This window comes from Scyliorhinus canicula, chromosome 18 (genome assembly GCF_902713615.1).
Source record: "Scyliorhinus canicula chromosome 18, sScyCan1.1, whole genome shotgun sequence".
In the NCBI taxonomy this organism is placed as follows: domain Eukaryota; kingdom Metazoa; phylum Chordata; class Chondrichthyes; order Carcharhiniformes; family Scyliorhinidae; genus Scyliorhinus; species Scyliorhinus canicula.
The window spans coordinates 29834726-29858595 of NC_052163.1; the positions used below are offsets into that span (position 1 = coordinate 29834726).

General features: G+C 44.2%; 1 protein-coding gene across 3 annotated transcripts in view; it reads right to left on the reverse strand.

The window, feature by feature from the left end:
• Positions 1-23870, reverse strand: part of fasn (fatty acid synthase) — a 103454-nt gene that overhangs the window by 2814 nt on the left and 76770 nt on the right. For all 3 annotated transcript variants that reach the window (XM_038777487.1, XM_038777489.1, XM_038777488.1), the window contains 12 exons: positions 23179-23301; positions 22735-22958; positions 19194-19395; positions 18323-18474; positions 15321-15412; positions 14475-14626; positions 12584-12829; positions 10267-10455; positions 6778-7002; positions 5248-5468; positions 3715-3813; positions 1979-2230 (listed from right to left, as the gene is read on the reverse strand). In XM_038777487.1, the coding sequence (XP_038633415.1) occupies positions 1979-2230; positions 3715-3813; positions 5248-5468; positions 6778-7002; positions 10267-10455; positions 12584-12829; positions 14475-14626; positions 15321-15412; positions 18323-18474; positions 19194-19395; positions 22735-22958; positions 23179-23301 (2177 nt within the window). The remainder of the gene's footprint in view (positions 1-1978; positions 2231-3714; positions 3814-5247; positions 5469-6777; positions 7003-10266; positions 10456-12583; positions 12830-14474; positions 14627-15320; positions 15413-18322; positions 18475-19193; positions 19396-22734; positions 22959-23178; positions 23302-23870) is intronic.

The window sequence follows — 23870 nt, forward strand, 5'->3', positions numbered from 1 at the left end:
TATCTATTGCTCTGGACCAAAGACCTCACTGACAACAGAATACAATCACCTGATAATGACCCAAGTGTTTCCTCAAAAGAAGGAGTTTTATTTTACGTTTACAAAAGTACATTTTATACAAAGGGCCATATGCTCAGTGCTTCTGCAGGATCCAGACCAAAAATCACTCTCTGTAATATGGATATAGAGGATCATCTATAAAGAGATTTTAGAACATAGAAAAATACCGCACAGAACAGGCTCTTCGGCTCACGATGTTGTGCCGAACTTTTGCCCTAGATTAAGAACAAATTAATCTACACCCCCATCATTCTACCGTAATCCATGTACCTATCCAATAGCCGCTTGGAAGGTCCCTGATGTTTCCGACTCAACTACTTCCAGAGGCAGTGCATTCCATGCCCCCACTACTCTCTGGGTAAAGAACCTACACCTCTGACAACCCTTCCACCATTCACCTTAAATTTATGTCCCCTTGTAATGCTTTGTTCCACCGTTTTATTGCAAAGTACTTTCAAATCTTGCATTCAAAATAAGATGAGGGTAGCTGACATGAGCATTTAGACTTTCAGAAACTAGGGACATATGGAATAACAAAAAGGGAGGAGAAAAAGTGACAAAACAATTTAGTTCTGGCTTTCAGTGGGTTTGAGACCCCAATACACAATATAGTGCAGCAGAGAGAGAGAGAACCCAGCAGAGAGAGAGAGAGAGAGAGAGAGAGAGAGAGAGAGAGAGAGAGAGAGAAGAGAGAGAGAGAACACAGCAGGAGAGAGAGAGAGAGAGAGAGAGAGAGAGAGAGAGAGAGAGAGAGAGAGAGAGAGAGAGAGAGAGAGAGAGAGAGAGAGAGAGAGAGAGCGCCCACTGGACAGCTGGTGTAGGGAAGGACAAACTAAAAGAGCACACCTTAGCCACCACCAACACAGTGGCACTGGTGTGTACTATCTGTACATAATATGCACAGCAGCGACTCACCAAGCCTCCTTCGACAGCACCTTCCAAACCCACCACCTCCATCACCTAGCAGGACAAGGGGTGCAGGTGCAGGGGAACACCACCACCTGCAACTCGGTGCTCCATCTTGATGTGAAAATATAGCATCATTCCTTCACCCTTGCTGGGCCAAAAATCCTGCAACTCCCTCTGTCCCATCCTTGCCAGGCCAAAAATCCTGGAACTCCCTCTCTCCTCTCTTAACAGTATTGTGGAAGTACCAGTATGGTGGAAAGACTGCAGCCGTTCAAGCAGATAAGTCATAGAATCCCCACAGTGTAGAAGGGGGCGATTCAGCCCATCGAGTCTGCACCGAACCTTCGAAAGACTACCCCACCCAGGCCCAATCCCCTGCCCAATCCCCGTAATCCCACCTAATCTATGGACACTCGAGGGAAATTTTAGCATGGCGGATCCACCTAACCTGCACATCTTTGGACTGTGGGAAGAAACCAGAGCACCCAGAGGAGACCCACGCAGAGACAGAGAGAATGTGCAAACAGACAGCAAAGTCAGTCACCAAGGTCGGAATTGAATCCGAGTCCCTGGCGCTGGGAGGTAACAGTGCCAACCACTGCCACCACAAAATAATGGGAGGCTGCATGGGAAAGGGAATGACAAGTGTTCCTCACATGATAACAGTGGAAAGGCCATGCTTTCAGAGGGATGATCAAGTTAACGTGTGAGGGAGCTTTGTTTTGTATTCCTCACTTGTACCAACAAGACAAGACATGCAATTGAAATCAGAAGCTGATGACAGGATGTGGGCAGCACTGGCAAGGACAATATTTGTGGCCCATCCCCAATTGCCGTCGAGGAGGTTGTAGTGAGCGGCCTTCTTCAACCGCAGCAGTCCGCAGGTACGCCATTAGGGAGCTCCAGCATTCTGACCCAGGAACCTAAGCTGGCTTTTACAAACCAACAGAAAGAGCAATTCAGCCAAAGTGAGGAACAACATGCATGTATCTAAAGAACAGCAACTCACCTCAGAGAGCTGGTAATCTCCACCCATACCCTCTTGAAGTTCATGGGTGGTCTTAGCCCGCAGCAGTGTGATGTTTCCACCTAATTTAGAAGTAGGGATGTACTCATCTGCTGCTTTAAGTTTATAGTAGAAAGCGGTCGCAGCAAAATGAAGTGTGTGACGGTTGATGCTTTTAAGTTTTGTGGTGATCATATCAACGACTGCATTGACTCTCGCTTGCAGGTTCTCCAGTGGTAACAATTTCTCAAAGAGCTACAGAAAGAAAACAGATTGGAAGTGATTAATTTTGTGCACAGAGAGTCAGACTTTCACAGAATTCAGCGTGTCAGGATCAATACTGCCAAAATATTTTTGCTTCCTGTAAATTTAACATCACAACTGTTTATGCTGAGCACACTGCAAAGAAAGAAAGTAAAGAAACAATAGTCACCAAGAAAATATTTCCTGGTTGCAAACATGTTTAGAAAAGGGAAGATAAACATTTATGTTGTGGTCATCTTGCAGTTCATAAAAGGTCCTAGAATCCCTGCAGTGCAGAAGGGGCCATTCGGCCCATCGGGTAAGAACAGACCCGCTGAAACAGCACCCCACCCTGGGCCCACTCCACCGCCCTATCCCCGTAACCCCACCCAACCTGCACGTCTTTGGACTGTGGGAAGAAAGCGGAGCACCCGGACGAAACGCACGCAGACTCGGGGAGAAAGTGCAAACTCCACACGGATGGTCACCCAAAGTTGGAATCGAACCCGGGTCCCTGGCTCGGCGAGGCAGCAGTGCTAACCGCTGTGCCGCCGTGAATGAAGTTAAAGAAAAAAAATTGAAGCTGCATGGGAAAGGGAATGACAAAGTGTTCCTCACATGATAATAGAATATGCGCATATTCAGTGGAAAGGCCACGTATTCGGAGGAATGATCAAGTTAATATGTGAGCTTTATTTTCTCCTCCTCACTTGTACCAACAAGACAAGAAATGCAATTAAGACCAGAAGCTAATGCAAGAAATAAAAAAATATGTTTTACAGGATGTGGGGAGCACTGGCACGACCAACATTGGTGGCCCATCCCTAATTGCCCAAAGTGTTAACAACTGTGCAGTTTGAGAGACTGTACGAGATTTTCTACTCCGAGCTGCAGAGCCCAATTTACTGACGTGTTTAGTGCAGCAGCATTTCATTTTAATGAAGGAAATGTTTCATATTTGCCTTCATTTACTTTGTAATAATCTAATTTCAGCTAATTCTTCTAATTGCACCTCAAGAGCCTCTGCTACCATTGACGAAATATAAATCTGTTAGTCTTTAAAGCTTCCGCCTTATCCATCAAGCTAAGGGAATAAATTGGGTTTTTCCTGCTCACGCATTCAGCCGAGAAACCATGGAAACCTCAGAAAGAAAAACAGCTTCGATGCCATTTTCCCTGGGTTTCTATTGCTCTCCTGCCCAAATAGAAGATGATGTGGAGCCCATCAAAAATGTACCCCCTAAATATTGTTAATGTGGATGGACTGCAGCAGCAGCAGCAGCAAATGACACCCATTGCACACAGATTTAACCTGATGTGTCTTAAGCTACCAACAAAGAAGCAGCTATTGGAGGGAAGGAAAATCACAGTGCTTCATGAATAAATTGCGTGTTGGGATAGTTGTGACATTTCACTACATCTCTCAGACTGATTCATCAACCTCCTTTCTCCAGTGATTTTTTGCACCCCCCTCCCCCCCACTGAAATGCCCCTACCTTGTTATGTTTTGCGTTTGCGAACTGCCCAACAAATGCACACATTGCTGTGGTTTCTGCTTCAGCGTCATTTCCAGTCGTCAGTTTTGCCTTGTAACTCTAGAAATCGAGGGAGAAAGAAGAATATCAGTGCTGATCTCAGCAGAATAAACAAGGAATCTGTTGGGAGATGATGGCAACGTCACTGGACTAGTAATCCAGAGGACCAGGCTCTGGAGATGTGGGTTTAAATCCCACCACGGCAACTTGATTTCAATTAATAAAGTCTGGAATTAAAAGCTGGTCTCAGTAATGGCTACCATGAAACTATCATCCATGGTCATAAAAACCCCCACCTGATTCACCACCTCCCTTTCGGGAAGGTAATCTGCCATCCTTACCTAGTCTGGCCAACGTGTGACTCCAGACACACAGCAACTGCTCCCTGAAATGGCCTAGCTCAACAAACTCTATCCTTTCCAGCAATACCCAAATCCCATCAAATAATTAAATACAATTAGAGCTTTTTATGTCATTCAGTGGAGGGTCAAAGAACAACGGTCATCAATTAAGGAAGCGACTTTTGATCTTGATCATTCAGCCCCTTTTACTCAATAAGGTGTGCAGTTCTGGTCACCTCATTATAGGAAGGATGTGGAAGCATTGGAAAGGGTGCAAAGGAAATTTACCAGGATGCTGCCTGGTTTGCAGGATAGGTCTTATGAGGAAAGGTGGAGGGAGCTAGGGCTTTTCTCTTTGGAGCAGAGGATGAGAGGTGACTCAATAGAGGTTTATAAGATGATGAGAGGGATAGATAGAGTGGACGTTCAGAGACTATTTCCTCGGGTGGATGTAGCTGTTACAAGGGGGCACAACTATAAGATTCAGGGTGGGAGATATAGGAGGGATGTCCAAGGTAGGTTCTTTACTCTGATAGTGGTTAGGGTGTGGAATGGACTGCCTGCTGTGATAGTGGAGTCGGACACTTTAGGAACTTTCAAGCGGTTATTGGATAGGCACATGGAGCACACCAGAATGACAGGGAGTGGGATAGCTTGATTGGTTTCGGACAATGCTCGGCATAACATCGAGGGCCGAAGGGCCTGTTCTGTGCTGTACTGTTCTATGTTCTATGAGATGGTTTAGTCCTTCTTACTGTTCTCCATAATGATCGCAGTTACAGCAGTCAGACTTAGAGTCAGTTCCATTGTACACTGCGAACATGTGGACTCTTAGCTTCAACGCCCAACTGATCAATGGAAAACAAATTACAAATGAAGTGAACAGACAAGGAAGTCAGGTAGGGTATGCAATGGGGAAAAGGAGCAGAAAGCACTGTAAATACTCAGCAAGTCGATCAACCTCTAAAGGGAAGACATTCCAGGCCAATACTTTTCATTACTACAATGGATGAGCAAGCCTTTTAATAAGTTGGGACACACCAATGAAAGCGGAAGGGAAAAGAATAGTTTCACCAAGTGACTTGTGTTCTGTTGAACACACAACAATGAGCCAATATAAAAAAAAAAGAGAGCAATGCAGACTGTATAATACCTGGGTGTATGAAGCCACATATGAATGGGAGCCATCGAGTAAGATCAAGCAGTCAACGGGACGAGGCACTTTAGCCTGGGTTTGCAGCTGTGTGCAAATTTCAAACGCCACACACGCCCCGAAGGAGTAACCAGCGACTCTGTAGGGCCCTTCAGGCTGGACCTGTTTAATACAGCCAAGGTAATAGGAAGCCAGGTTTGGAATGCTATCCAGTGGGGCAGCTGCACAAAAAATAGGCAAAGTCAGTGCAATGTAATAATCTACAGCGCTCAAACCCAGTCTATTTCACATGAACATTCTCAAAGAGCCCGATCCACTATGGTCCCTCTGTGGAACAGAGTGTGGGGAGGGGAATCTGACCGGGACACTGGATTTTTTGTTGGCCTCCTTCAAAGCAGCACTTTGTTTTTTAAATTTATGAGACACGGGCGTCACTAGCAAAACCAGCATTTAATACCCATTTCTAATTATAGAATAGAATCCCTAATTGCAGAAGGAGCTCATTCATCTACACCGTCCATCTGAAAGAGCAACCAAGCTAGGCCCACTTCCCCGCCCTATCCCTGTAACCCCATAACTCCACCTAATCTTTGGACACTAAGGGACAATTTAGAATGGCCAATCCACCTAACCGGCACACCTTTGGACTGTGGGAGGAAACCACAGCACCCGGAGGAAACCCACGCAGACATTGAGAGAATGTGGAAGCTCCGCACAGACAGCGACATCCAAGGCCGGAATTGGATCCAGGTCCCTAGCGCTGCAAGGCAGCAGTGCTAACCACTGTGCCACCGCACTGCCCCCAAATGTCTAACCATAACTGCCCCTGAATAAGTGGTGGTGATCCACCTTCTTGAACCACTTAAGTTCATGTGGTGTTGCTATACCCACAGTGATATTGTAGTGTGTTTCAGGATGTTGACTCAACAACAGTGAAGGAACAGCGACAGTTTAAAGTCAAAATGTTTTGTGACTTGGAGGGCAACCTACAGGTGATGATATTCCCATAAACCTGCAGCCCCTGGGATAGGGGCTTAGTTAGGATAAGGGAAATACATTATTTACAACCCTGGTTCAAGAGGGACACTGTCTTTAGTGTCTTGCACTACAAGGGCCATTTTACACAAACTCCCGGTAACACCAATACTTTTTCTAAAATTCAAAATTTGACTGGTTTCACAGTAATTACTAGCACAGCAACACCAACAAGATTGACCTCGATTCCCCAGTACGGATTTCCAACATAAAATATCTGCTCCGATTTTGGTAAAGTGGAAAATCTAGGCCCATGTTTACTTGTGTTGTGTTGGCCTTAGCCCAGTTTTCAAATTTGGACCTTTTTTTAAAAAAAAAAGGAAAGTTAGATAATGAAATATGCTCCACAAAATAACTTCTGTAGCTGAAGCTGCAGATATTGTAGCTGGAATCGGAACATTTTTTTGAGTAAGCTGTCTTCATTTAGTTGCTCCCTCAGAAGCCCCCAAGCGGATTGTGATAGAACACAGAGATAGTGGGCAGCCCGTCCCATACCTTGTGTGCACTGTAAGCCATAGCAGGGGATGCTGACTTTGGATGCAAGTGCCTTGAATGCCTCAACGGAACCCTCAATTGGGTGGACAAAGAAGAGAGGCCGTTCATTGCTCTCCACATCGTTCAGCTTGGCAATAGTTGATCCCTCTGGATTAACAAGTAAAACATTAAGGTCCAGATCTTTCAGTGGCGAGTCTATCGGTGACAGGGGTGCAGGCTTTGATTCTGTACAAGAGATAAAAGAGAGAGAGTGTTTTAATTATCCAAAGCAAGGGGAGGCCATTCACGTTAGGCATTAAGAAACAAAGTTACTGCAATCTTCTGGAAGACAAACTTGCAAGGTTAAATGTGAATAGTATTTACGATAGCAATGATCAATGAATATTTTAATAAAATTGAGAGCATACTTTTCTCAAAGAAAGGCAGAACCCTTTTATATGACACTAAAATATATGAGTCATAGCATTTGTTATTTTAGTTTTCAAATAAGTGTCAAATTATGATTTCATATTTATTACACCGTAAATGTTTAGATGCATTCTAAATCGACCATTTAATAATAATAATAACAATAATAAATCTTTATTATCACAAGAAGGCTTACATTAACACTGCAAAAAAAGCCCCTAATCGCCACATTGCGACGCCTGTTCGGGAAGACAGGAGGGAGAATTCAGAATGTCCAAATGACCCAACAGCACGTCTTTTGGCTCTTGCGTGCATTGATTTATTATTCTTTACCATTGTCTTCCAGGATAGTGTGCTATGCAGGGGAGGGACAACGAATGCACAGGTGATAAAGAACCATTAGTTTTTCCCCGGTGCATCACATGCCAGCTCCCAGATGCTGAGGCCGCTCCGTTCTCAGACTTGTGTCACACTTTGATGGCCCCCCGGAGAAATGTGTACAAATGAAGGGAGCACGCTCAGCTTTTCTTCCAGGCCAATGAAGAGTGAAATCAGGAAACATTTTTTTCCCCCCCACACACAGGGTACTGGAATTCTGGATCGCTCTCCCACAAAAAAAGGGAATGGTGCTGGGCCAATTGTAATTTTTGAATACGGAGGTGACCAGATTTTCTTTTATTACATAGAAGCGTCTTGGAGAAAGGACAAATAAATGGAATGGAGGCACAGATGAGCCATGATCTAATAAAATGGTGGAACAGACATGGAAGGCCTAATCCTCTCCTCTGCCCTCCTTGTCCATCAAAGTGCTTTGGGATGCCCCAAGGTGCTGAGAAACAGTACAGAAATGAAAATGTATTTAAATTTCAGCGGATATGCTTGCAACTAAGTGCTAGGTAACCGAGAGACTACATTCACTCAGCGACCGGTTTCCATTTAGCTGGCAACTGTGCTTTTACTGAAGGATGCCCTAACCATGCTTTGGTGTAGTTCCTAGAACAGAACTTCCCTACTGAGTCAAGATTAAATATTACCTATTGCTATCCCATCGCTAACAAATAATTTATAGCAATCTGCATGCAGTCCATGAAGAGTAGCTATGTTGCCTGAATTTGCATTTCCCAACCAAGTGTGTTATTGACAAGAGGACCAAATTCTCCGCCTCGTGCCGCTGGTAGTAGAATTACTGATGAGGCGGAGAATCCAGCAGTAGTGAATAAAACGGATCAGAGCCGGGCGGCGACCCATTTGTGATGCTCCAGCCCCCACTGGCGTCGGGATCCAGGTTTGCCCCAGTGACAGAGGGAAGATGCAAACGGGTCATTATGATGCATTTGCATCCACTAAACGGACCGGGCACCATATTCTCCAGGCCCGCGTAATTCTTCAGTCCTCTGGGCTGAAATAACATCGGCAGGAATCACGATTGGTCCTGGCAAACGTGAACCTGGTGCAATGCTACGTGCGCCGGACCATGGAGCTAACTCTTAAGGGAGTCTCCCCCAACCCCCCCCCCCCCCCCCCCCCCCCCCCCCCCCCGGTCAGGAAGCCTCCCCAGAAGAGGGACCTCCGTCAGGATGCCTCCACAGAAAAGAGTCACCTGCCTGGAAACTAGAGAGCAGTACAGACAGAGGCAGTGAAAAAAAAAAATATCACTGCTCCATTCATCTTCCCTCATGGCTGAGTAACTAGTGCTCCAACTGCAATATTTACAAACATCAGGTTTGACTGACTGCTCCTGGATCACTTCAAACAGAATCAAGTGCTGTCAATTTCTAGCTGACCACTTCAAAAATCACTCAACTGTGAAGGGAGGTGATTGGAGAGCACTTCATTCTATTTGGAGTGGTCCAGGAGCTGTCAAAGTTTGATGTTTAGAAACAATGCGGTTAGAGGGAAGGAAGATGAATGGAACGATGCTGACATCTGAGGTGAGTGGAAGCTGTCAACCACAGCCTGGTAAAATCAATATTAAAGAGAAATGAATGAATGGCTTGCAGTTCAAAGATCTGAGGGGCTGACTGGGTTTTCTCTTTGGATGAATTAACAGGTGCTGCTTCCTGTGTCTGAGCCAGCAGGTGTATTTCCCAGGTGAGTGCGAAAGCAAGCAGGTGATTTTTTTTTTCACTGCCTCTGTCTGGACTACTCTCTGGCTTCCAGACAGGGGTCTCGTTTTTGGGGGGAGCTTCCAGACAGGAGTCTGTGGGGAGCAGGGGCATCCTCTTTATTCAGGAGGTCTCAGGGAGCTGAATTACGCTGCGGGAGCTGGCTGGCTGTGGGACTTCGGTAACAGGTCACCTGTAAATGTGCATGCCAAATAATTGGGAATCATTTCTTTTTTTTTTTTTTTAAAAACAGTACAGCACAGAAGAGGCCCTTCGGCCCTCGATGTTGTGCCGAGCCATGATCACCCTACTCAAACCCACGTATCCACCCTATACCCGTAACCCAACAACCCCCCCTTAACCTTACTTTTTAGGACACTACGGGCAATTTAGCATGGCCAATCCACCTAACCCGCACATCTTTGGACTGTGGGAGGAAACCGGAGCACCCGGAGGAAACCCACGCACACACGGGGAGGACGTGCAGACTCCGCACACTCTTCATTTGCGTTCCTAGCAGGAGTGGAAATCAGGTGCAATTCAGCTCCGGTGGGAGGACGTAGTCGCCCAAACAGACACTTTCACCCAGAGCCTTTCCTGTGCCTATTCAAAATTAAGGGTTGGACATTATACAATAAATTTTGGCAACACCAGACTATAGGCACAGAAATATTCGCAACACAGGTGTGTACATTAGTGGTATACTAATTATATTGTTAGGATACTTGGATGAAAGGCATCGTTTCATTTTTATTAAAAAGAGTATAAGAAGGGAGCAGCTGGGACAGAGGGGGTGGGGAAGAGTGCTGCGAGACTGAGCAAAGTCAATTAACTCCATCCATAAAGAAAAGCTCTGCTCCTTGGTTTCGGATTCACAACCGGCTTGCATCCTGTTAAGAACGTACTGTCGCAGTTCTGCCAGAACAGCAAAATCAGGGTCGGAGAATAGGATATCTCAATATTTTAAAATTCCTACCTCCAGTACTGCCAGATTTATTCACAAGTTCACGTAATTTATTGATGGTGAGTTGTCGAATTTCTCTCATCGTCATGACGATTTCATAATCCCTCTCCAGTGTTTGCCGCACTTCCACTGCCATCAACGAATCCAGTCCGAGGTCAGCAAGTGTTGTATCTGGGTTCAAAGCATTAACGTCACGTGCACCTTACGGGGAGAGGAAGGGCACAACATTAGGACAAAGCCAGTGGACACACAATCTCTGCCAATTCATTCGGACTCCTTAACTTTACAATAGTAAACTTCTGGGGCGGGATTCTCCGACCCCCCCCCCGGGTACTTGGGGGTGGGGGGGGGGGCGTGCCGTTGGGGGCACTCTATTCCTATAGGCTGGCCGTGTAAGCCTCCGCAATGGCCGGCGCAGAGGTGAACCCCCCCTGCGCATGCACGGCGATGACATCAGCAGCCGCTGACGCTCCTGCGCAGAACCGCGCGGCCGGCGGAGTCCCTTCGGCCCCAGCTGGCACGCCGCTAAAGGCCTTCCACGCCGGCCGGCGAGGCTCAAACCACTCCAGCGCCGGCTTAGCCCCTGAAGGTGCGGAGGATTCCGCACCTTTGGGACGGCCCAACGCTGGAGTGGTTCACGCCACTCTATCCCACTGGGACCTCACGCCCCGTCGGGTACGGGAGAATCCCTCCCCTGGTTCCCGATTAGGACTTTCCTTTATTCCGTTCCCAATGATGAGGGGGAGTGTTTCTGTACATCAAAGTGCTCAGATAGCACATAACATATGGTGCATGGGCTCACCAACCATGTCACACATCATGCATGAGCTCACCAGTAGTGTATGTTTACTGTAGTTAGGAATAACTAGTTATGGGCAGCACGGCGGCACAGTGGCAGCACTGCTCCCTCAGTGCCAGGGACCCAGGTTCAATTCCAACCTCGAGTGACTGTATTCAGTTTGCACATTCTCCCAGTGTCCGCATGAGTTACCTCCAATTACTCTTGGAGTTTCCTCCCACAGACCAGTGATGTGCAGGCTACGTGAATTAGCCATGCTAAATTGTCCCTTAAGTGTCCAAAAAGGTTAGGTGGAGTTATGGGGTTACTGGGATAGGGCAGAGAAGTGGGCACTCTTTCAGAGAGTCGGTGTAGACTCAATGGGTCGAATGTCTCTTCCTGCACAGTAGGGACTCTATGAATAACAATACTTGCTGTATTAATACAACACTTGTGAACAGTATGTCCCATTATGTAGCATTTACACAAATATTTGTCAGCTTCCCCTGATGCAGGTTACCTAATAAGTACAGATTAACAGAATCAAATCCCTTGTATGGTGCGGAGTTAGTTGATCTAAGCTAGGGTGGTACAGAACAGAGATACTATAACTGGTCTCACCATCACTGGTTTAAAGGAATGAACCTTAATCATTGCTGGAAATGCACACCTTTGGATGCGGGGTGAGGAAAAGATAAGTCAGTGATTAACCCAAAGAGCTTAAAGCCCTGCTACGACTTATTGTAAAAGGTTTAAACAGGAGGAGTAAAGCCTATAGACCACAAAGGGAAAGCCTATAGACCATTCACAGGGAACCAGATTCCATCTTCAGCTGGGCACAAAATGGATGTCAGTGAATTGATTGAAGGTTACAGATTTAGCCTGTTTCCCCTAAAGACAATTGGAGAGGGTTTATAATGGGAAGTCAGGTCCCATCCATTTTGTGCCCAGGTCAAAGTTGAATTTTACCCGCAATGTCTTTTGAGATGAGCGGATTGGAAAAATTGGGGAGACCATTTTTGTTTTAAAAAAATGATTTGGGATTTCCCTCATGGGAAGCCATATTACAATGATTTGTACCCGTAACTTATCAAAGCAGTCATTGTAAATTGTCCCAAAAACAAGAAAATCCGATGTATTTTTTAAATTTAGAACTACTGAAACACTGGGATTAAAATTTAAATCAAGATGACTTGAAATGTAATGAAATGACCTCTTGCTACAATATAAAACAGCTGACTCCTCTCTTTAGTAATTTTGTTCAAATAGCAGCAACGTTTCTGCTGTATTATTTGAGTTCTACAGGCTACTACTCCAAACTTCAACTTTAGAAACCATTATAATCAGCTGTTCTGTGGTGTAAGCAGCAACGGCGTGGATGGATACAGTTTTGAAAAGCAACAGAACGAGGTGTTAAAATTACCACTTAATATTGAAACAATAGCAACAGGTCCCACGTTATTCTTCAAAACCTCCCAAGCCATCAATGTTCACTGGCAGGGCTGAATAATATGGGATGATCATAAGGATATTTATATCAATGATGCTTACCAAGTATGTGGGCAACAGCCTCGATAAGGTCCCGCTTGCCACTGCCATCAGCTTTCTTAACTACTGCCTTCTGCGCAAGGACGAAGCTGCACATAACTGGATGAGACTGGTTCAGGAACTTGTCCAGAATCTCTAAACAGGAGCTGATCTTCTGAGGCAAAGTTCCACCGATTACAGTGTCATTACCACCCATGGTTTCCAAGATGATACCCACATCTCCAATGGCACCCCATTGTATGGCTAGGCCTAAGACAAAGATCAAAAGGCATTCTTCTGTAAGTTTAAGAGGAAATGCTCAAACATTCTTACATATTTTTGCAACCTTTTATTCCTTTGAATTGCCTCCGAGGTGATTTCTAGAAAGGAACTATCCATTTTTACAATTTTAAAGTCTTTCCAATGGCATGCCCAAAACGTATTTGGTTTTTCATCTTCCTTCCACCGAATCCCAGAAACATCAGCCTCTCAACTCAAATGCTGAATGTATGCTATGTATTGTCAGTATTTTCTGTTGGGTTACAGGGAAGGACGCACAAGTTGCTGCTCTATTCATGCAAATGATGATTACTGGCATGTTCCTACGGAGGCAAAAGGGGCAGCCGTATTGTTATGTTGAAGGATGGGTAATGGATTGAGGGAATGTCCTTCAATATAGGGAAGACCAGAGACGGTTGATTGCATTACAGAGAAGAAGACTTGATTGATGAAGTGTCTTCTGACCTATCTTGCAGCAGTCACTGAGGCGTCCCCAGTTTATTTAATAATGTTCTCGTTCATTTCCTTCTGCGTACGGCCCAATTTTCCTTCTTCAAAAAATATTATTGCCCCCAGTTACATATTGCTACTCCCAACAGGAGTGAGGAAATCCAATCCCAAGGCTACACTTGGCATGTGAAAACTAAATAGCAGGTGAAGTCTGGTACTATTGCTCAACAATAATCACATGGTTGCAAATTAAATTGGTTGATATTCTGCTCTCCGTTTGTGATAAAACTATTTTCAAAAAAAATAATAAAATTTCAAAAATGAGTTTAATACAAACAAAGAGCTAGGAAGTTGTTCTTTGGGGTGGGGGGGGGGAAGAGAGAGAGAGAGAGAGAGAGAGAGAGAGAGAGAGAGAGAGAGAGAGAGAGAGAGAGAGAGAGAGAGACTGTCAGTTATCTCTTTAACCAAAAAAAGGGGAAGAAATTGTGGAACGACAGAGAAGGAAGGTGAATTAGAGTCATATTAGGGACAGGAATAGAGGAAAAAGATCAGATTAAGGGACAGTGAGGGAATAAAAAATTTAAAAACCCGTTAACAACTTACTACCTGCAAGAATGGGTCACCACAGTTTAAATGGTTCCCCTTCTGGGCTGGAGAGATTGACTGGCAATGCAAGAACATAAATCCTATTGTAATATACTTCAGTTGTCAAATACCAGCCCTAACTTTCACCAAATGTTTTAATAATTATTCAGGAAATGCAGCAACTTCATCCAACTCGTGGGGAGGCCTTTTTTTATATACAAGTGAGGCTAATGGCTAATCACCCAGCAACTTGTGGGCAGTTCATTCCCCACCACAAGTCTGAGAATGACACACATTAATGATAGCGAGGGCTGAAAATTCCAGGCCAACAGATTTACTTTCTGATGTGTCAGGTTGAGCGTTCAATTTAAACCAACTTAACAAAGAACAAAGAAATGTACAGCAAAGGAACAGGCCCTTCAGCCCTCCAAGCCTGTGCCGACCATGCTGCCCGTCTAAACTTAAATCTTCTACACTTCCGGGGTCCGTATCCCTCTATTCCCATCCTATTCATGTATTTAAACGTTCAAATGCTTTCAGAGTCGGGACAATTTCCAGACGAAAACGCTGGGACAAATTTGCTTCGGTTGTATACACCTACCTGCCAGGCCGTCACGGCATCTCTGCTCACAGATACGTTCCATGGCAGAATTGGCAAAACCATAGTTACTCTGGCCAGCAACACCATAGCCACAGCTCACAGAGGAGAAGACAACAAAATAATCCAGCGCTGTGCATTTCTCCCTACTGACCCTAAAGGAAAATTATAAAAGAGACATTACTGATTGTATAAATCAGGCATGAAAATCGGATTTAGTAAAGTTGAATCAGGCACAGAACGAAAGTGTACAGATGATAATCAGGTTTATTGTACATTTTAAAAATCACAGTAATATCTCCAAGAAGGATAATTGATTAGAATGGATCATACTGCATGTACTGGCACGATTTGGCCTTTGAGTTTTCAAACAAACACTATAAAATGCAAGATGGCTTGTGACATGTTCTATTGACTATGAAGGCCAAGCAATGGAGAGACAAACTACCCCAGTGCCCTGACGGGAGGGTGGGGGAAGGGGCCGAGATCCTGTGCTCGGAGGCTGGTGAATGCGAGGAAAGAGCAGGACTGGGAAGAGTTGCCTTCGTCATTCAGAGTGAAAAGTACCATCTGGTGCCTATTACACCATTCTGGTTCAGATGAAAGAATCAATAAGCACAAGGTCATATTAACCAATCAAATTGGTGGAGCATAAAGTCTGGTTTGCATGATCTTTGCCGGTCAGCTGGATCAGGAGATGGCAACATGGGAGTGAATGAGGGAATCCGATGGTCAGAGGGAATTCAAAAACTTATTTTCAATAATAAACAGGAACTGATTTATTAATTTTTTTAAATCTGCTATAATCATTTGAACACTTTTCCCCAAATATCTTCACTGTTTACTTGCCTGTCCAGGTGAATTGTGCCATTGTACTTGGGCTGATTAACAGCCTTGAAGAGGTCAGGGGTCAAGTTCTCTAACATGCCATCTTTTAAAACCTGCAGGAAAAAACATTTAAAATGAGACTCCAGCAACATTTCCAGGCACGCTACCGTGAACGATCTGGCTACCATCAAAGCGGAATCAATTCAAATAGAAGCAGCGGGATTTGAAGGAGCAGGATTCACTTCAGATCCCAGAGTGGGACCTGTGAAAGTAGTTACATTCCTCACGGATATAGCAGTTGAGATTTTATTTTCTAAAAACTTTGATTATCACATGTGGGGAAATTTGGCACAATGATGTTTAGCATTAACATTTAGATTTTTAAATTAATTATTGGGATGTGGGCATTGCTGGCAAACTTAGTATTTGTTTGTATCCTCAACTGGCCTTGTGGTGGTGGTCAGGCACTTTTTTTGAATACAACCGAGTAGGTTGGGAGGTCATTTCTGAGGTAGTTAAGAGGCAAGCACATTGCTGTACATCTCATATATAGAGGCTAAAGCAAGTAAAGACAGTCAATTCCCTCCCCAAAAGAAATCTGTGAACCAGATGGGGTTTTTACAACAAGCACTAATTTAATTAGTAAGTCAATGGAATTTAAATTCCCAATGGGATTTGAACTCCTGTCTTTGAATTGCTCATCCAGTACATAACCACTCTGCCACTGTGATGCTGAATAGTCAGCAAATAGCTCTCATGGAATGAGATAAGTAGCTAACCTTTGGCGAATGGGGAAGAAAAATTGCAAAGTGCCTCTGGAGACAGATAAATCCGGGTGAAACTGGGATCCACATATGGAGCACATGATCATGTCAAATATTCGGAACTTTGAATAGCCACAGTGGTGCTAATGTTCTCATCTCTGGTAGCAGAGGGTGGAAGGTATTACTACTCACTATAATAATGTAGAATATATAAAAAAAGGCAGCAGAAACATCATCTGTTGCCAAATAAATGTTCCCTCAGGTCTGTTGTGTCCAAGGGAGTTAATTCCCAAAGTCGTAATTATATAATCCTGGACATAACAATTGTCAATGGTCTGTTAGTTATATTGTTAGGATACACAGGTAAAGGGCATTGTTTAATTAAGTGCGTTGAACACATTAATAGGGGCAACTGGGACAGTGGGCATGTGAGGAGAGCTATGAGACTGAACAAAGACAATAAACTCAGAGTAAAGAACAGCTCTGGAACATAGGAACAGGAGTAGGCCATTCAGCCCCTCGAACCTGCTCCACCAATCAATAAGATTATGGATGATCTATGGCCCAACTCCATATACCTGCCTTTGGCCCATATCCCCCAATATCTTTGCTCAACAAATATTCATTTACCTCAGATGTAAAACTAACTGATCTAGTATCAATTGCCATTTGTGGAAGAGAGTTCCAAACATCTTCCAGCCTTAGTCTGCAGAAGTGTTTCCCAACATCTCTCCTGAAGAAGGTGGCCTTAATTTATAAGTTACAGAATCTCCAACTAGTGGAAACAGTTCATCTTCATCTCCCCTGCCTTTTCCTGTCAATATCTTAATGACTTCAATCAGACCACCCCTTATTCTAGAGGAAACTGGCCCAATTCGTATAATCTCTCCGCATAGCTGGACTTCAGGGGTTAAGTTATCATTCTTGCACAACTATGTTGCACTCGTTCCAAGGCCAAAATATCCTTCCTACGGCGTGGTTCCCAGATCTACTCAGTGCTCCAAGTGGGGTCTAACCCAGAGTTTTGTAAAGCTGCAGCATAATTTCTGCATCTTTGTACTCCAATCCTCTAGACATAAAGGCTAGCATTCTGCCCTTTTGTTTGTGGCTTATTAAAAATCTATGCACCTGAACCCCCAGGTCTCTTTGGACATCCAGTGAATGCAACTTCATCTATCCTTTTATTGGTCCAAAATGGATAACCTCACACTTGCTTAATTGAAATCCATCTGCCACCGTTTTGCCCATTCACCTAGTCTATCAATATCAATGCTGGTCTTGAAAGATCAGTGGTGGTTTTGGCAATTTTCTCTTATTTTTATATTGTCCCTTATCTGTTTTGTTGTCCATAGCTTTTTTTTCCCTGTGAAGGGGAGCTTTTACCACTTGGGGGCAGAAAGTGCTTCCGTATTGCATTAAATGTTTCTTTAAACATCTTCGACTGTTCTTCAGTTGTTTTACCCATTGACAGCTTTGACAGTCATCGGACTCGAAACGTTAGCTCCTTTCTCTCCCGACAGATGCTGCCAGACCTGCATTTTCTCTCTTGTAGCAGATTTTCCCAGTTTACTATGGTCCGTCTCGGTCTCATCTCATTTAAGTCGGCCTTACCCAAGTTTAAAGTTCTAGTCGCTGATTTGTGCTTTCAAACATTCACTTTCAAACATTACATTGAACTTGGATCACGTTATGATCACCATTTGATAAATGTTCACGCACAAATCAGTTTACTCATTAAATCCAGCTCACTACTCAGTCCAATATTGCTTCTCCCCTTGTTGCACCCAGGACATATTGCTGTAGGAAATTATCCCTGTCACCAGAAATCCACTGACAGTTTGGGAGAGGCAGTCAAGCACCTGGCAGGAAAGTAAAAGTTAAAATCCCCCATTAATACTTCTTTGCCTTTGCGAAACACACCTAATTTCTGCATTTGTACAATCTATCACTGCTGAGCTGCTACCGGGGGGGGTCTATACACAACATCCATTATAGTTTTAGATCCTTCGCTGTTCCTTAGTTCCACAAGGCATCCTCTTCACCCTCTCTCACCAATGAATTGATTCGCTCTCTCTCTCCTTCCCCCCCTCTCTCCCATTTACTTGTTTAAAGTGCTCCTGACCGTCCTATTTAGCCTTTCCGCTTGGACACCTGTAGCCAGACCCGTGTCCTGGTTTCTGATTACACCGACCGGCTTGGATTCTATTAACAACAATGACCTATTTTAATAATAGGCACAAAGCTATACTCTGAACTCACCATGGCCAGGTGGAAGATGCCACCTACAGGGCCAAGACCAGAGGCCTCTGCAATAAGACGCTGCGTACCCTCTAAAGAGCAAACATCACTGGTGGAAATGAGGACTTTTATGCCCATTTCCCTCCACTCGCGTACCCGTTTAGCCTGGTACCCTGTAACAGAGCAGGAATTAGCATTAAGTCACAAATCAAACTGTCCATGGCAGTGCAGCCAGTAAATAAAACACAATTCAACAACTGCTAATAATTTGTTGTACTGTTTGTACCATTTCCTCAAAAGGTCTTGAAGTCTAAAGTTCTCACAGATGGAGTATCAAATTGCATTAAAGTCAAATCTGTGTGTTCACTGGATGAAGGGACTTTACAGTTACAATATGGGACAAGTAGTTAAAAGATTGTGATGCAGGAGATGAATCTATAGGGTTCATGCATCACATATTATGGCAACTGTTTGCATACTTTTGTTCCAAAATCAACTCACAAATGGAGATTTTATTACACCCAATAGAAAACTGAAGCCAGACTTATAATTCCTCTATAACACTACAATCATTTTACACAGGTTCAAAACAAATTTAAAAATTTAAAACTGCAACCCAAAGGTAAGATTTTGCTGCACTAAACTGGTTCTACAGAAGATGCAATAACTGAGTTGTTTTTAGCCAATAGACAGTGCTAGAAATGTTTTTTTTTTTTAAAAGAATGGTTAGCAACATTTAAAAAAGGTACACATTCCATGTCACTGACTTTAGGTAAACAATATACCCGTATTCCGTACAGCAGGTCACGTCACGGTGACTTAGGTAGGCAAACAAAACACCCATATTTTGCATAGCAGGATCCCACAATCTACAATGAATTTGATCACTTACCACTGCGTATTCCAGAACGGGATGTCAGGACCAGTTTCTGAGCACCTCTCTCAATCAGCCAATTAGCCAGTTCCAAACCAAAACCTCCGAGACCTCCAGTGATGATGTAAGACTTTGTTGCTGGGCATGCAGTACGGGGTACCGCAGCAATGGCGAGTTGCTCAGAGTTTGCAGAAGGGAATTTACCTTCCTCCTCTCGAACCTGTTTGAAAATGAAAATGAAATGAAAATCGCTTTATTGTCACGAGTAGGCTTAAATGAAGTTACTCTGAAAAGCCCCTAGTCGCCACATTCCGGCGCCTGTCCGGGGAGGCTGGTACGGGAATCGAACCGTGCTGCTGGCCTGCTTTAAAAGCCAGCGATTTAGCCCAGTGAGCTAAATGACCACACAATGGCATTTTGTTAAATGCGATGTGACTATTGTTCTCACCAACCCACCACAATCCTTACCAAACCTGCTTCACGGTCAGCCAGCAGAAGAGGGAATCGTAAGAGGGCACCGAGGACAGTAAAAATCGTTGCTCTCTTTTCAGTCTCCCTCATCCAAATTTCACCTCTCAACCCAGATAATGGCAAACAAAACTCATCTACCCGAGGCTAGTGGCTTCAAGTGCTGAATTTCAATCATGTAACCGAGAAACTAGAATGCTTACAGGCTGCTGAGATATGAGATTGTAGAAAAATATATTTGATTAGGTATAAACACAGTTAACAGAGGTTGGATAGCAATGTGGGCAACAGTGAAAAACAGAGGTGAGATAATGAGGGGGAAAAAAATAAGAATGCGGTTAGCAAAAATATTGGGGGGGAGGGGGGGAATACAGTTGAGGAAAATAGGTGACCAAGGAAACGAATAATCAAGGAGTGGAAGATGTCTTTATTGACTTACTTGTTGTATTTACAAATTAATTTGCATGCCATACAAAAGTTGCAACTTAAAAGAGGAAGAGAAGATAGATATAAAAGTTGCTCACAAAGAAGGTAGAATAATATTGTAAAGGAGAGCAAGACATGCAACCGTGATGTGCTAAAAGGGACTCATATTAAACTAGCCACATTCTCATGGATATCTTAAGGGCTATCGCTAAATATGGAAATGTTTCTTTCATGAACTTGGAAAGACAAATCTGCTATCAGTTTATAAAAAAAGAGAGACGGCAACAAATAGATTTGGAGAAAATAAAGTAACGGAAAGAATAATGAAGTGTCTGAAGAAACACAATAGGATAATAGCCAGAGTGGCTTTCACCTTCTCTTCCTCATTTAAGCCCTTCCATTCTTTTAGTTAATCTTTCAACCATTTCACACAAGGTGATAAACATGTAGAATAGCAGCCCTCAATAGTTGTATCCTTGAGCTTGGTGGATAAATATTTGACAACCAGGTCTATTAAAAATCTCATCAGGGACAAAAGTGAAGTAAGAAATCAGAGATATTTCTGGTTTGCTGGTGGATGGAGGTGGCCATTTCTCTCCTGGACAATCCGACATTGTTAAGAAAACTGGTAGGTGTGGGAAGAGGCAAGTGTAGCACATCATAGTCTCCTGGAGGCCTGTCCGACAGGAGTCGGAGAGGAATTTCATCACCATCTTTCCAAAATTGATCACAGTGTCACCTCTCTCAGGCATGACTGGTACTGGTAGTTTCAGAAGGTGGGCATAAGGGTTGCACTCCCCAGCAATGCTAGGTCCTGTGTACATTTGTGCGATGGTTTAATTGTGTTCTTCAGATTGATAATGCATTCATGAAATTGCAAAACACTGGCTAGGAAACAGACAAGATTGGCTATAAATTTAATTTGCAGGTTCCCTTGCTATTTCCTTAATGATGAGGAATGTTCAGGCAGAAGAACTGCAAATATTTAAAAATTAATTTAATATCAAAATGCATTTAAATCACATCCCACGGGAAGTATTAACGGTCTTTATTAATAGTCTATAATTATCTGATTCATGGAATTGTTTTTCTAATGACTCAATGGGCTGCATTTTAATGATTTATTTTTTGTTTTATAAATTTAGAGTACCCAATTCATTTTTTTCCAATTAAGGGACAATTTAGCGTGGTCAATCCACATAGCTTGCACATCTTTTGGGTTGTGGGGGTGAGACCCATGCAGACACGGGGAGAATGTGTGCAAACTCCACACGGACAGTGACCCAGAGCCGGGATCGAACCAGAGACCTCGGCGCCGTGAGGCCGCAGTGCTAACCCATTGCGCCACCGTGCTGCCCATGGGCTGCATTTTAAAAGGCTCCTATACCCGAACTGCAACATCAAGCGATGGGGATGAGCTCACCCACCATCCTGATGGCTGCCCTGCAGCAATTTAACGCTGCCAGCAATAAGCAGAGACTTTCACTCCTATTGGTCTTACCTTAGAGAGCTGCCAGCCAATTGGATGGCCCGGCAGCCCTCTCATCCCAGCAGTGGCGTCCGGGAGTGGTGGCCAAGGCTGGAATTACAGGCAGTCGTCCCATGATGAGGGGTCCAGGAAGCCCAGGATTTTGGGGTCTCGGTGAGGAGAATGACACCCCCTCCCCTAGCTGGTGGTAAAATACCATGGAGGTGGGATGAGGCCCTGAAGTGGCCATTTAAAGGCTTCAATCGGCCTACAGGCAGTCAGGCCTCCCGAAACCTCCTTCCCCCTCTAAAATGTCAGACAGGCGGATAGGTGATGGGTATGCTGCCTGCTGGATTATACATGCCTCCCCTGCCTTCAAACCTGCTGTCAAGGGAGCAGGATATCCAGCCCAACAGGTGTTTTTTGGCTTCATCATTTTCTCCTTAGGGGCAGCAGGGTAGCATGGTGGTTAGCATAAATGCTTCACAGCTCCAGGGTCCCAGGTTCGATTCCCGGCTGGGTCACTGTCTGTGTGGAGTCTGCACGTCCTCCACTTGTGCGCGTGGGTTTCCTCCGGGTGCTCCGGTTTCCTCCCACAGTCCAAAGATGTGTGGGTTAGGTGGATTGGCCATGCTAAATTGCCCGTAGTGTCCTAATAAAAGTAAGGTTAAGGCGGGGGTTGTTGGGTTATGGGTATAGGGTGGATACGTGGGTTTGAGTAGGGTGATCATGGCTCGGCACAACATTGAGGGCCGAAGGGCCTGTTCTGTGCTGTACTGTTCTATGTTCTATGTTCTATGTATGGTCAAAGATAATACAGTACCTTTGAAAGTATTAAAAGACACCCAAGTAAAGCACTTAAAAAATGGAACATTTTGCATCACAAACCTGCATTTCCAGATTCAGTACTTGGGGTTTGTTCCACACCCAAGTATTTAGCTACAAGCCATACTCAATTAGTTTTGCCAATTCTTGTCTTGGATGTTGGGTGGGGCGATCAGCACAGAACTGCCTCAAGTCAGAGATGGACCCGCCCTATCTGAGGCACTGCAATACTCACTGATGGCCCTTGAGACCAGGCCTACTTTTATAAACTTTCTAGTCTGCTTATCCTTCCAGTTGAAGGCAGCTTTCCGAGTTGACCTTCCTTCGGAAGAAGCAAAAAGGCAAAGTGACCAAATGGTTTTCCGCCCTCACCTTTAGAACAACTTTCCCAATGTGTTTGCCCTGTGCCATAAAGCGAAATGCAGATTCCACATCATCTCGGTCGAAAACCGTGGTCTTCAGTGGTTTGACCACACCGCTGCATATTCCTTCCTTCAGGAGCTCGGATACTTCCTCCCACTCCCTGTTTCCTTCTTCAAACAGGGCATCCAGCAGGATTCCGTGGAATGCAATATTCTTCAGGAAGACGGACATACCTGAAAACAATGTATATTCATTACAAAAGGGCGTCCGACATTGAGCCCATGACCAAAACATAATGTGCAGAAAGACGCGCAAAATATTAGAAATTCTGGTTCCATTCGTCAACAGATTAAAAATGAAATTCAATGTCAACATACAAAAACCTTGTCACGGTTTGGAGGCCATTGTTTTATTAGTAGTTACTCCATTTACTTTTTACTGCAGCTTGCTTACCAAGTGGATTGTTATTAGAAAGGTCATATTTGCCAATCTCAAGGAAGCGCCCATGTCGAGCCAGGCAACGCAGGCTGGCCTGCAGTTTTTCTTCAGCTAATGAATTCAGCACCAAGTCCACTCCTGTTGGGCAATGGCATCACATAGTTAGACGAACTAACAATACATAGGGGAAAACTATACTTCACAATCAAAACTTCATGTGGTAAATATCAAGCAGCACCTCATGGCAGCATTCACTATAAAATGTACAACTCCGCTGTTACCTCACCACAGCATGGATTACATTTGACATCAAGCGGTGTCTGATGGGAGGTACAGCCAATCCTCAGGTTTCTACTTTTCTAATCTGGTATAGAGGGTACCTATGGTTGAAAGTGATGGAACGACCAACACAGGAACCAGTACCATGACAGCCAATTTGACATTCTAAACATCCAAGTTCATTACCATGGTTTCCTCATCATCCCCTTTAATCCAAATCATCCCATGAGCAGCTTTATCAAAGAGACTCACATACCATGAAGCTGATTCCACCTTCGTGATAGTTCAAACAGAGGCCAGAGTCCTCCCTTCCCACAACAGTTTTTCCTCAAGTGCCCTTCACAGCTTGGAATCTGAAATTTCTGAAATCTGACTACCTGGGGCATCTTAACTTGCACAGGGACTTTAATGTCACTTAAGAAAAAAAA